This window comes from Melopsittacus undulatus, chromosome 1 (genome assembly GCF_012275295.1).
Source record: "Melopsittacus undulatus isolate bMelUnd1 chromosome 1, bMelUnd1.mat.Z, whole genome shotgun sequence".
Classification (NCBI taxonomy): domain Eukaryota; kingdom Metazoa; phylum Chordata; class Aves; order Psittaciformes; family Psittaculidae; genus Melopsittacus; species Melopsittacus undulatus.
The window spans coordinates 97,724,136-97,738,359 of NC_047527.1; the positions used below are offsets into that span (position 1 = coordinate 97,724,136).

Consider the following 14,224-nt stretch of genomic DNA (forward strand, 5'->3'; position numbering starts at 1 on the left):
CTTCTGCACTGGTTTGTGATAGTCAAAATAATGATACCTGATCACTTTCAATATATTGTGTTACATAGTTGAAGAATTGGATTGACCACTCTCTCCTGGGCACAGAGTTGCAAATTAAGGCTGGATATCTGTAGATTTTGCAAGGGGAAACAACTCATTTGCCCTGGATCCACCACAAACTCTTAATCACTTTTGAATAGTGAAATTGTTCCCAAATCTCTGACAGATTGGTTTCAGTGTTAAACAATAAGCACAAGCAAACTGTTGCTTTCTAGATCTCATCATGCAGAGTGCCAGTGGGTGATGGAGAGAGTAGCCATCACTTGCTGTTGCACGTGGTTGCAGGCTCAAATCTCTGATTTGGAATATCAAATAAGACAGCAGACGGATGTCTACAAGAAACATTGTGCTGCCAAGATAATTTTAGCCATCTGTTTTCTGTCTTGGGAGGTTCTCTGCAACCTATTAACTGTTTGGGTTTTTTTCTTTAGGAGAATGGTATTTTCTCTGTAGAAAAAAAAGGGTTATGGTGGAAAATGGGTCAAATGAAAACTTATGTTTATTTCTATGTGACTAGATTTCCTGGAAAAAAAAAGAGAAAGCCTTCCATCTCCAAAATGTGAAATGTGTTTTGGGGTTTCTTCTTTTAAGTCTCTCACTTCACTGCAGAATTCCCTGGAAACACTTGAGTTAATACTTTCAAAGTGCTTCTGAATGTTTGAAACAACTCTCATGTTCCAATTTGAAATTATTTTAATTGGTTGGGCTTTCAGTGTAAACTGCAGAACTTGTTCCCCTGGACTTTAGGGGGAAAAAGAGCAGAAGGTGTAAGTAGTTTTACTCAGCTTGAGTATTGTCCTTCCTCCTGCCCTTTCTCTGGAAGGAAAACTGTTTTACTTATTGTCCTTACTGCACATGTGTCTATTCTGTCTGGATAATGGCATTTCTTTTGCATTGGCTTTTATAAATCAAATAAGTTGGATGACTTCTTGGATAAATTTAAAACTTATTATTCATTTGGAGTGTAACATGCCTCTGACAAAGACAAAGAGCACTGCCTATATAGCTTTACTCCTTGCACACTTTTGCAGGTGATCCTGTAGGAGCTCGGTGAGGAAAGCCTTAATTTATCATCTATGACTGGTAGTGAGAGGGTCAATTAGACCTGCTTTGGGGGAGGGGGCTTAGACTAGGTGACCTCCAGGTTTACTTTCTAATCTAAATTGCTCTTTGATTCTACTGTAATCGTTCTGAAGGGCCTAAGGCTTTCCTAACAGTAGTCTCTCATGTAGCATAACAAGGTAAAGGAGAATGCTACCTTTCAGATGCTTTGAATCTTTTCTAAGTAACTGAAATTTGTCTAAGCTGTATTTCTGTATTTGTTTAACCAAATTAGCTTATGATTACCTTTAATGCACTGTTACGTTACTCAAGCAGTTATGTTTATACAGACATGAATGCCAATGTATGTAATAAGTTAATTGTTCTGCATACAATTTTCTTCCATTCACAAGAATGTGCATAATTATACCACAGGTGCTATATAGCACAGACTATATGTAGTCATTCATATATAGTTATTCATACAGTGAATTCATGATGTTATTCACACAGTGAATAACATTAGGTTTTCCTCTAAGGAATGCTAACTTTACAGCTCCTTTCTACCAATCTCTTTTACTGAAGAGACATTGTGAGAAACTATTAAGCTGTACTATTAGGAGTACAGAGATTGTCAAGAGAAATAGGATGTGGACGGTGCTCTGTGTGTGCCACGAGGCATATGCTGGTAAGGATGAAGAGGATTTGTGCCTGAAGCAGAAGAAACTGAGCTGCAGTGGCTGGCTCTCTGTCCCCACTATCAAAATGGATATAAACTGAAAGAAGGTAGATTTAGATGAGATATCAGGAAGAAATTCTTCCGTGTGAAGGTGGTGAGACACTGGCACAAGTTGCCCAGAGAAGCTGTGGCTGCCCCATCCCTGGCAGTGCTCAAGGCCAGGTTGGATGGGGCTTGGAGCAACCTGGTCTAGTGGAAGGTGTCCCTGCCACAGGGGATGGGGCAGGGGATGCCCCTGCCACTGGAACTGGATGGGCTTTAAGGTCCCTTCCAACCCAAACCATTCTGTGATTCAGTGATTCTGTGAAAGAATGTCTGCTGATGTTTTTCAGTTTAACAACTATCTTTTTTGGTATGGGAAGTAAATTACTTTGTTATTATCAGATGATAAATTGAACTCTTTGTTGGAGAAAAAACGTGTTATTTGTGGCTACAACATGCACATTAGCTTCAAGACTTTCTGCTCATAATTGACGAAAATGTAGCTGTTAAGAACCTGCAGTGTCTGTTTCTGTGGAGAATTAAATATTGAGAAATCGACATACTCCTTGGGAGAGGATGTAGCAAAGACTTAAAACACTATGAGGACAAAAAATCTGGTGAGAGCTAGCTGCTGGCCTAAGCTTTAAAGGAGTCTTTGGGCTTTGCAGCCACAGTAATAAACTCAGAATCACAACTTGCTATTCTTGCTCTGAGAGTTATTTTTTATTTGGTTATAGTTTGAATGCTGGCTTCTTTAGCAGAAGTTCTCTGATCCATGTGAATGTTGAAGAGGGATTTGGCAAACATAAACCCATTGGGAAGCCGTGTTGCTGTGTTGGACAGAACCCGCATTGCTGCGAGAATCCACCCAGTTTGCAGGTGCAAGAAGCGCAAGCATGTCCAAGCTACCTCTGTGTCTCACATCAGCAGGAAGGTAAGTGAATGCTTTGCCATGTGGTTCCTGAACTAGGCTGTGTCTTCATTTAGAATGTGTGGGCTTATTTTAGGATAATGTTGGACTTGGCTTTTAGGACAGTGCTTTTCTGAGCACTTTCTAATATTCATGTAGAATTTCAGAAGAAATTCCCAGATGTGTCACAGAAGTCATGAGATCTCTACATAACTGTGGTTTAGAAATGGATTCTAGATTTCCATTCTTAAAAAACAGGCAACTGGGAGGTTTTTGAGTATGTACCTCAGAAAACCACTGTGCACCTCAGACTTCAGTGTGCGCAACCACCTTCTGTGACTTACCTTTTGGAGTAGATTTTCTTGGAATTATCCAGGGAAAATAACCCACTTACTCTCCTCCACAAAAAAAGCAATCCCAACCCACAGCAGTACATAACTTCTGGGGGGTTAGGACCTGCCAGGCTGGTGTGGGATTCAGTGCAGCAGGGTTGTGGTTATTTGAAGGCTGAGCTGCCAAGCCTGATGAGATCGGTGCTCCTTGCAGTACTTAGCTGTCAGCCACTTGGTGATTAAAAGAGGTTTAATACATCAATTTTGACAAAGAACATGTGTGGTAACATCCATCAGTTAACATGTGGTACTTACACTGCTAGTATCTTGCTTGTTTGGAGCCTTTTCCTCAAATACTGATTTCCAAGTAGCAGGTGATTTAACAAGCTGCAGTTTTAAAACAAAAAGATTAAAAGTAGTGCTGCATTTCCCGGACTGATCTTTTCTTTCACCAGAGTGCAAAGCCTGTATGATTTAAGCCTGCTGAGGCTGTAGGTAAAAGTGTTATTAATGCTCCCTCTTCTGGTTTGACTGATGGTATGGAACCTGATTTACTTGCGAAGGGGCACTGGGTGTCTCCCAGGGACAGTGCAGAGAAATATGTTTGAACAAAGACATGTGGGCTATTGTGGTTGCAGTTTGCACTTGGAACAGGCAAGTGAGAAAAAGGGAAATCTAAGACAATACTGATCAGAAGGCCAAGAGCTGCTGGTGGTGGATTACTCACCAAGAGTTTGTGTCAAGCCAACGCTATCCTGGTCTGCATCACCAGCAGGATGGCAAAATCATCTGGGTTCAGCAGAACAGTAGCACAGCATGTCACAGTCCTGTTAAAAAAATCGTTTCATAGTAAGCTCAGGCTCTTCTGTTGAGAGCTTTGTTAACTGTAGTACTTGATACTTTTCCCAAACATTTTTACTCTTAGTAAATTTGACAGAACTTATTGCTACAGAAACTGTTTTCAGTTCATTTGCTGTGCCTCCTGTACCTTTCTACCCAGTGCTAGTTCTGTGTCCAGTGGCGCATGTGTTCTGTTTGCATGGGTAAAAGCTGAATTCTTCTCTGCCACTCCCTCAGCAGGGCTGTGTCTGTGTCTGCTCTGGTTTTGGAGAGTTTTGAATTTTTCAGATCCCTGCCTCTGTCAGAGGTGAAATTGTCTGATGTTTTAACAAGTAAATGATCAGGAGAGTGGAGAAAAGGACTGACACGTCATGCCGTTAATAATCCTTGCTTCTGGAGGAAGGCCACAACAGCACAGTCCAGCTGTGGAGGAATGTGGGTGTACCTCCAGGTAGTTTCAGCTGGAGCAGTTTTGCCTCTAGTAGCTTGTGTTTGGTTTTGTCTTATTTCTTTTAGCAAGGTTTTACTCTTGCTCTCTTCAGTCTCAGGATGAGTGAAATGGACTGTAATTGCCCAAGAAGCTATGAAGATCTTCGAAGATATGATAGCAGAGAAAGGGATCTAATTAAAGCGCGAGTTGGGCAATATTATCTTATGCCACTGCAGAAAGGGGATAAAGCTTAAGTTTTTCATTGTACAGTGATTTTATTTTTATTTGGATTTCTTGTTATATGTAACTGACTGTGCTCCAAATACTACTTTGCTTTAGGTGCTCAACCAAGCAGACAGCTGATGGAAGCGGCAGCCTCAGCCAGCATCCTCAGTTCCTGGATTTAACTGCCTTAACAACCTGTGAGTGCACTCTTCTGCTGGCTTGTGCAGCCAAGACTTGCAATGGTTTGTAGTCCCCCTGTGTACACAACAGGACCACAGTCCTTTCTGGCAGTGCTTTCACAGTGGTGCTTTCTGGCAGTGGAGGTACCAGATCTTCTTTGGAAATGCTTCATGAAGCTAAAGAGGTGAGGTTATACTGTCACAAATGTCAGCTGCGTTGAGCTTCCCACTGCTTGGTAGTTCATCTTGTGTGCTTGCTGAGACTTGGGCTGCCTAAGGATTTGGAGTGGGAGAAATTATTCTTTATGTCATAGCTTAAATCATTCTAAGCCGGTATTGACCCAGAATTTGAGCTTATTTCTAGTAGGTGGGACTGAGTCACTTACATGACAATGAATAGTTTCAGGCAGATTTTTTTGCCCTTTATTTTTGTATTTTGAACGATTGGATTTGTAAATAAAGCATTAGCAGAGACTCTGTCAAAGCTCAGTGCTTTTAAAAAAGGAGATGTGGGGAAAATTGCTTCATAATGACTCATCCCATTGGCATAGATGTGAATTATGAAATAAGGAAGAAAACTACTGAGTGTACCCAGTAGTGAAGACTGGGTGCAGATTTGTTGTATTTTAAAGCACTTGATTTTTAAACTGTAAGTCTGTATATACCAGTGAGTTGTCTCCATCTGAGCCTCTGTTGCCTCCTCTTAGCCTATCATCTGCATCCTGCATTGCCACAGGTTGGGCTGCTTCTGAATTTCCTTGATGATACATGAGAAAAATCTGGTTTACTACCATGTATATCCAGCTCCTCTCCACCTGCATAATGTATGTCATATTAAAAAGGAAATCTAGGTCAGATCAGATCTTGTCTTGGTATATAAAGGGTAGCCACAAAGAATGGGAGACTCCCTTTTTACAAGGAGTCCCATTGAAAAGATGGGAGGTGATGGGCAGAAGTTATTCCTGGGGAATTTTGGTTGGACACCATGAGAACCATAAGCTACGGGAATAATCTCTCCAGGGAAGGGGTGACTCCCCAGCATTGGACACTGTTAAGACTGGGCTAGACAGGATGCTGGGCCATTGAGCCTGCATCATACTTCGCCTAGAAAAGTTGGATCAGATGCCCCTTAAAGTCCCTTCCAACGTGGGATTCTATGAGACATTCAGTCTCCACAGCCCAGAACCACCAGGAGTGCTTGCCTACCTCAGCCTGGTCCTGTCGCACAGGTAGTGAAGGCTGAACCACAGAGGAAGATGCAGAGATAACAAGCACCCAAACACTCATCAGTGCACTGCTTGTGAAACAGGAGAAGGATTTGAAAAATTACCACACGGTGAGCTTGCTGTGGATAGCCCGGGCTGCCGTGACCAGCCGGGGGGAGAGGGTGTCTAGTCCCTGTCTAGGGCACTGACAGCCCTTGTTTGGGTTCTCAGCACACCGGGAACCCGCCTCCGCCAGTACCAATGGCGGTGACCATGTGTTTTCGGGGCGTAGCATACCGGGAACCCGCCCTCACGCCCAGCACCCAGCGCGCAAGCGCAGAAGCCGATAGGAGGAGGTGCGAGCCGCGCTGGAGGGAGAGGCTTGGGCTCGCGCCCGCGCATGCGCAAGAAGTGGGAGCGCACTTTCGCCCCCTCAGCACAAAGACCGGTAGCGCATGCGCCAAGATGGCGGCGGTGCCGCGTGGGGGAGGGGCGGCGGGGGTCAGGACCTGAGGGTGGTGGGGCGCGGATTCCCGGCGCCGCCGCGGGTTGTGGGGGGCTGTACCGTGAAGGAAAGGGGGGAAACGGAGCGCACGGCACCCGCCGCCGGTGTCGGCTTGTCGGTAGCGGGCGGGGGGAGCAGGTACCCGAGCATGCCTGAAGGGGCGGAGCGAACGGCTCCCAACGCATGCGCGGCGTGAGGCGGGTGGGAGGTGCAGGGCCGCAGTGGCGGCGCTCGGCGAGGGTAACAATGGCAGCGGCAGTAGCGGCGGGCGGAGGGACAGGGCCCGGGGCAGCGGCCACTGTGGCAGTGAGCGGAGGCCCCGCGATGGCGGCGCTGTCGGTGGCGCGGCGGAAGGACGGAGGCCCCACAGGGAAGTTCTGGGAGAGCCCGGAGACCGTGTCCCAGCTCGACTCGGTCCGCGTCTGGCTGGGGAAGCACTACAAGAAGGTGCGGCCCGGTGCAAGGGAGGGGATTTGCCCGGTCGGGGAGCGAGGGGACTTACCGCCGCGAGGGGAAACCGGCGGTTCACCCGTACCTTCTTGCGGGACTGGGTGGGGGGAGGCCCGGTACCACCGCTGGCCTTTGTCAGCCGCGGCCTCGCCGCCGCGCCCTGCCCCGCAGCGCGGCCGGGAGGATCCGGAGCCGTGCTCGTGCGGGGTGTCCAGACCCGGGCGGCGGCTCCGGGGTAGGCTGTGGTGGGCACAGGCGGGCCGAGGCCAGTGCTCTGCGTCCCTGTTTACACCGAGGCGAGTCGCAACGGTAACTTTCTTGTGCGGGCAAGTCCCCGCTCAGCGCGCCAGGGTTTTACACGGTTTCACTTAAACCGCACCCCTGAAGTGTCGGTGGGTTTAGCAAAGTGGGGGAGGAAATAAAGGAAAAAAAAAACATTCGTGCTGTCGAGAACCGCTTTTTGCTGGATCTGGTGGCGCTAAGAGCTCCACGCGTGTTGGCTATACTTACAGCAAGTTCACTTTGTGGTGGTGTCACTACTGACTGTGTATCGCCCATGTAGTCCTCTTCCTCTTTCATTTGGTTGGCTGTGCGCTCTGTTTCTTCACTTATAAGTGTTTTCCCTGTGTAATGTTTTTTTAAGTTTCAAGAGCTAAACCTTGAAAAATTACTGAGGTGAATGTTCCAGAAGAAAGATCTCTCTGCCTAGACAGCTTTGTAGACATCCTAGGATGAGGATTAGCTGGGGTAGAGCCACGTCAAGGAGAGATACTGGATAACTAAAGGCGCCTTAGCCTCTATTTGCCCGAGATTAGCAGTCCGTCCTCTGTTCTTTGGCCGCTCTAGTGTCAGTCACCCGCAGAGAAGCTCGGTTGTGGCTCTGTGGCTGCTGTTGATCGGGTTAGTTGTGTGGCTGTGCTCCAGAACTGGTACCTGAGCTGGGTTAAAAACCGGAACGGGCTCAGGGGTGTGTTTTACCGGTCCTTCCACTTTGCTTGTTCCAGTTCAGCCACGTACAGCTGTATTGCTGTCGTTCAAGCGAGCAGCTTTTATACTGCTTATGTTGATAAGGGAATTGTAACCTGAAAATACACGTTTCATTTGACTTTGTTTTGGTTGTCCTTCTCTGCTGTTTCTAGACTACCTAGGAGGTGTGTTCTTTAATTCCATTTTGTAACTGAACACCAGCAAGAGCTCAATAAACTTTTGAAATAAATTTGAACTGGCACCTACTGTGTTGCAGAAGAGCAAGTCATTTATTAAAAGCTTTAACGGTTATTGTCTCTTGTTGTTATGAATGAAAACTATCTAGACAAGCTGGTTCTTGCCTTACTGGCCTGGCAGAGCCTTTTATCTATAGTTCAGGGGTGGGAACTTTCATTTTGTATGCCAAAGAAAAACTCCATTATTATAATTGGTTTACACTGTATTATTGGTTATAAAGATTAAATGGTTCTATTTATTTCTTTAACTCTGGGAGGTAATGAGAGTTGGGCTAAGAAGAAATCTTTACTAGGCTGATGAATTTCAAGATACTGCTGTGTAAAATGTTTAAAAAAGGAAAATTATTCCTTTTTATTGGGAGACGAGCTGATACTACTCCAAATGGAAATGCGAGCTCCTTTTTGATGTATGGCAAATGGACCGTAGTTCATTTGTCATCTGTATTCATCATGCTATAGGTGCATGACTTTTCTGAAAGGTACCTGGTGATTGTAGCTGACTTGGGCTGGTTTGTGCTCTTAAAAAAGGACATGTGTCTCAGCAGTGAGGAAGCAGTCAGCTATAGCAGGTGTTACGTCCAGCTCTGCAGACATTGGGGACCAGTCAGAGAGAATCCTGAGAGTAGTGGAAAAGCCTGATTGAGGGTCCACAAGTTGCAATGGGCAAGGAGAGAGTTGGAGAGCTGCAACTACAGATCTTATCCTTTTCTCAAGATCAAGTCTTCCAATATTTGAGAGGCCTGCATGTCTCTAGAGTGTAAATAAAAAAGAGGTTTAAATAGTAGCATGTGAGACTTGGAGTGGATATTGAAAAACTCTCACTGATGGTGAAAAAAGCTTATTTGCAATTTCTTCGTGCTCCCTACTTTTGTGTGTGTGTGACATATGGAAGTCAATTTGGTCAGTTTCTATGCACTGGGGGTTGCAGGGGACCCCACACTTCCTCCCTGGCATTGGACTGCTGTTTGAGCCTTTCTTCCTGATAGTTGGAAATGGGTGTGTGCTGTGATTTTCAAGGCCTTGAGGAATCAGAGAATCCTAGAATGATTTGGGAATGGTTTGGGTTGGAATAGACTTTAAAGCTCATCCAGTTCCAACCCCCTGCCATGGGCAGGAACACCTTTCACTAGACCAGGTTGCTCCAAGCTCCATCCAACCCAGCCTTGAACACTGCCAGGGATGGGGCAGCCACAGCTTCTCTGAGCAGCCTGTGCCAGGGCCTCACCACCCTCATAGGGAAGAACTTCCTCAGATCCCATCTACATCTCCCCTTTGTCAGGTTAAAGCCATTCCCCCTTGTCCTGTCCCATCAGGCCCTTGTTGAAAACCCTTCTTCAGCTTTCTAGTCCACTGTTCTAGGTACTGAAAGGCTGTTCTAAGGTCTCCATTATATTTTACAGGCTTTCATTGCATTTGGGTAGACTAACGCTGGTGACATCAAGGCATCCACTATAAGTAGAAATCTAGAGTTCAAAAGTAAATTAATGGGCTCACTTTCTATTGTATTAAAGCTCAGTGATCTCTAATAATACATGTTATTTAGGTAGTTCTCTTGATATTAAGCAATAAATTGCTTGTATTAAAATAGCTTGTCATAAATCAGAGTTATTTCTTGTATTTGAAATATCTTCCTAAGATAGCTTGAGGGGTTGTTTGGTTCTTGTTTGGGGTTTTTTTCATATATATTCTGAAGGATGCAGAAATTAACCTTTTTGCCAGCTGTATGCCTTACAGACTGTTCCCAGTGCATCATGTCCTAGTCAATATGCTGGCCTGTGGGAGCTTCAGCTGCTCAGTGGCCCTGAAAGCTGTGCCCTCTGAGAGAGGAGGCTGGAAAATTGATCTTTTGGGGGCCAGTGAGGAGGGTGTTTTGGTTTGGTTTTTTGAGGAGACAATGGCACAGGCTGTCCATCTAAACACTAAACCATACAGTGTATGAAGAGGTATCATTGCTTGAAGGTCTGGGTGGTTTGTTGAGCAGCTGGGACCCACTTTCAGTAGTTGCTAGTGTAGAATAATAAGTTTTCTTCCTGAATTAATGGAGCATGGTGCTGTTGTGTGGCTTTGGACTGATGCTGGTGGACCACGTCTGTTTTACCACAGGACCATAACAACAGGCAGTGGTGTGGGATCCCTTTATGCCTGTCTTTTAATAAGCCTCAGCATGACAGGGAGGAGGGACGAGCTGCTTCTTGGCAGCTGTTATGAAATGGCAGTCATTATAGCCGAAGATGTCTGTTTGGAGACCACCTGCTTGTTCGCTGCCAGCCGGGAGCTGAATTGAGAGGATCTGTGGTTATCTTTCAGCTGCCTCTGACTTCTCATGTTGGTAGCAACCTTATCAAGTATTTCTTCAATGACTGACTTGGATTTAATCTGAGGGAGGATTTTCTTTGTGCCTACAGCTCTTTTGTGTTCTTGCCTTTAAAAAAGGGAGCAAGGGTTATAAACTAAATCAAATTATTTTAATGTTGGTTTTCTTCTCCCTGTTATTTAGCAATCTGACTTGAAATGTTCTTTGTTTTGGGGGAAGGAAAGGATTTTGTGCATCAGGGCTACAATGCAAAGCTGTGATGTGGTTATTTGAGGTCACTCATCACACCAAAGTGGGGCACATGAATCCATCCCTCAGGTCTGTGACAAAGGTGTTCCAGTGCAGCTATGATGCCAGGCCTTGCTGGTGAAGAGAAGTAATTGCCTCTGCTGCATGTTGCACCCTGTTCTTGAACGATTTGAGTTACACCGGCCATACGTGTTTTCTGCTTAAAGATATGTGGGAGGTGTTGTATATCTAATTGATGTGGAAATATTAGTAAAACCTTTGCTGTGTCAGTGGGCTTTGGTATTTCAGCACTTGAACAAAATCCCCTTATACCAAAGCTGTGTGTCTAGGAACAGGGCATTGTTTCTGTCTTCTGGAATTTGCTGTAAAATTATCCTCTGCTTCTGTCTGCTGTGGAGACTAGTGGAATACTCGTGGGTATGTTGTGACTTCAGTCCTCTGATAGCCACTGCTTGTTGATAAAATGATCTCGCGGGCTTTGCTGCTTTAAAGATCTATTTGTATGATCTCTCATTACTGTGCAGAAGTAATTGAGAGGAGTCTTCTGTGTTTCCTCTTGAAGGTGTTTTTTTTTCCTTTAGGGGGAACCTCAGAATGATGAATTTCATGTAAACAAACAAACAAACAAAAAAAACTTACAAGGTAGTGGCTGTGCAAAACAGAGTCAGGGGTTCCTTGTGTTTTCTTCCTTTCTGATAGCTTCTAGTTCCTGGTGCCTCTTGCAAGAGGTAAAAACAGGGTCTGCCAGCACAGGAATAAGTGCCTGGAAAATTTCACATGTCTAAGAATACACTGTCCAAGGTATAGTCTCATGTAAATGGTTGGGGTTTTATCCCAGAGGAAAACACTTGTGGGGAAAAAACAATACATTAAGTCAGTAAAAGAATAGCACCTCTTCTGAATTCATTCATTTTTAACTGAGGTTGCAGTCTGGGTGTTCCAAGTCACCAGGTATTTAGAGCAGGCGGTGTTTATTCACAAGTGACAAAGAAACCCTAACAGAAACCCTAAACCTTGGCTATTTCCTCACTGATTTTCATTTTCTGCTTTTGCTGGCTTTCTTTGTGTGAAGAGTAAGGTCCTTCTGGTTAGCTTTGTTATGCGTTGCCTTGCCATGGTTTATTGGATCTTCAAGCTGGGAGCTGAGAGAACTGTAGCTAGAGGGTTGTGCTGAAAGCACTTCTGTTTCTGTGCCCGGAAGAAGCTGTGGGTTTAAGTACACTGTGTGGCCTGAGAGGTGGATTAATGAAATTCCAAGGTTTTGGATTGGTAATTGAGTTTTTGTTTTATTTTACGTGATGGCCATAAGTACAGAGTTGCTTTATATTTCTGTTTTGCTGTTAGCGAGAGCCATCAGTGCTTGTTCTCTTCTTGTATTTTATGCATGTTTCTGGTACTTTATTAATTTAAGATATTGTGTCGAATTTAGTGAGAAAAGCTTTAAGTACAAGTAAAGGTAAATGTGGCAATACATAACTCATTTAATGGAGGAAAAGCTACAACGGTTATGAGGGGTTTTCCTCTATTCATTGCTGCTGAAATAAAGACTGTAGCTTCAGAGAAGATATGCAAAATCAATTTTCCTTTTTTTTTTTTCCCCTTAATCTTGTGGAGTGTGCCTCCCATGCAAAACTAAAGGCTTACTGCTGCAATGTACTGTTTTACTGGGCAAAATTACACCGTTCCAGATACGTATTTAGAGAAAGCATTACAGTGAAGTGAGTAGACAGTCTTAAATAGCTGGGCTTAAGTGGGAACCAGTGGTTTTGTTTTTGAAGCGTGTGTAACAGGTATGGCATGTGACTGTGTTCAAGACCAAAGCTGTCTCGTTAATAGAAATAGGATTATTTAATATGAAGTCTGGCACTTAGTCTGCTGTGCTTTTGTTTTCACATTTGTGTGAAACCTAAATCTGTAGTTTGGCAGAGAACTGGTTTGCTTTTATCTTTTAATTTAGTTTTGAATGCATTCTAATTGGCATAACTGAGCTAAAAGTTTAAAGTTTTATTCAGACTTGCATAAGGTGGTGGTGATACAGAGGCTGAATGTGCAAAATGGTGGGAGATTCACTACACGTGTGCCCTCCTGGGTGTGATAGCCACTTCTTTTTAAGCTATACAAAAAAAAAAAAAACAACATGAGAAATCTTGTATTAACAGATATAAAAATACACAACAGCATGTGCACATTGGTAATCATCCTTAGTTTAGCAGCCCTTAGGACAATGATTAAAAGGGTTCTGGCAAAGTCAGCAGTAGGATTTAAGTATGATTCTGTGCCTCCCTGCTGGAGAATTTTAGTACTGCTAACAACGGCAGAGAATGACAACTTCCTGCTGAGCTGCAGCACCTGGTGGGTTAATGCAGAGGCTGGGAGGGATTTTTTAGGGAAGCTGCCGGATTAATGGGAGCATCTGAAGAAGTCACATGCTCCATTTTGCCAATTCTGTCTAAAATTGGTAATTCAAACAAAAGATGGCCTAAACTGCTCTGGTGAATTCAGCTGCAGCATCCAGAGCTTCTAGTCCAAAAGTTATAAAGAGAGTAGACGCTAGCAGAGAGGAGTATGAGGGTCTAGAGGGTTTTTAAATGCCTAGAAACAAGAGTCTTTGTCTTAACTGAGTTCTTTACTGCTGCTTCATATCTCTGTGGTAGCTTGTGAGAATTGATAGGAGTTATTAACTGGATAAAATTGCCACAATTGCCTGCTTTTCCTCCCTAGGAGAGGGGAGGGGGCTAAAATAAAAATGCACCTTTGGAAAGTAAACCTTTTGTTCTTTATAGGCTGATGTTTCTAGGTTAGGTTTTGTGCACAGGGCAAGATACCTGGAGAGCCTTAAAGGTATTCTTATCCTGTGAGTTGTAGAGATTTAACTTCTCTACTATCTGTCTCTTTAACAAGTGCTGAAGAAACTTGAATCTTGAGATGGTCAGATATCATCAAATTCTAATGGAGGAGTGTAAGATCTTCGGCTGTGTAGATGGTGCTTTGGAAAGCTTAGTTAGATCTGACTGCTATTTAAGACCACTGCTTTAAACTTTTGAGGGTTCTGCCTCAAAAAAACCCCAGACATTTAAAGGGCTTTAGAAGAATCTGACTTGAGGGAAAAGCCAAAGTTTTATGACTCAGTGTTAGCGAGGTAAACAACTGGGATAGCTGATATTATTCCATATTCTCGGTGAACAAGTAATGCTTCTTCTGCTCTTAGAATTCTTCCAGCATGGTGAGAAGATTACAGCCAGTAAATGAATAGTTATATTAAGAGTAATGAAAACTCAGCAGCCATGGAATGATTTTTTTTTTATTCCATGTCTGATTTCCCTTTTTTTTATTTGTTTATATATATATATATATATATAGGTGTGTGTGTTTTGTTAGAAGTACAGCCTTGGGAAGAGCTTCAGTTGTCACAAAGCATCGCAAAATCCAGATCGGTTTTTTTCTTTGTACGTGACATGCTATATAGTATGAAATGGATGCTTTAAGGATTAGTGTAGTAGTTGATTACAGAAGGAGCTTGTGAAGTTGCTGTAGAAAGCT

General features: G+C 43.9%; 1 protein-coding gene and 1 long non-coding RNA gene across 2 annotated transcripts in view; both read left to right on the forward strand.

The window, feature by feature from the left end:
• Nucleotides 1-2,132: 2,132 nt before the first annotated feature.
• LOC115945648 (uncharacterized) lies at nucleotides 2,133-5,579 on the forward strand. Its single transcript, XR_004079935.2, has 3 exons — nucleotides 2,133-2,756; nucleotides 4,193-4,355; nucleotides 4,674-5,579. It is a non-coding gene; the product is annotated as an uncharacterized lncRNA (long non-coding RNA).
• A 1,051-nt stretch (nucleotides 5,580-6,630) lies between these two features.
• The window catches only part of SMARCC1 (SWI/SNF related BAF chromatin remodeling complex subunit C1), an 87,822-nt gene continuing 80,228 nt past the window's right edge, over nucleotides 6,631-14,224 (forward strand). Inside the window, exon 1 of the mRNA XM_013127737.3 lies at nucleotides 6,631-6,895. Coding sequence (XP_012983191.3) covers nucleotides 6,632-6,895 — 264 coding nt within the window. The 5' untranslated portion in view covers nucleotide 6,631. The remainder of the gene's footprint in view (nucleotides 6,896-14,224) is intronic.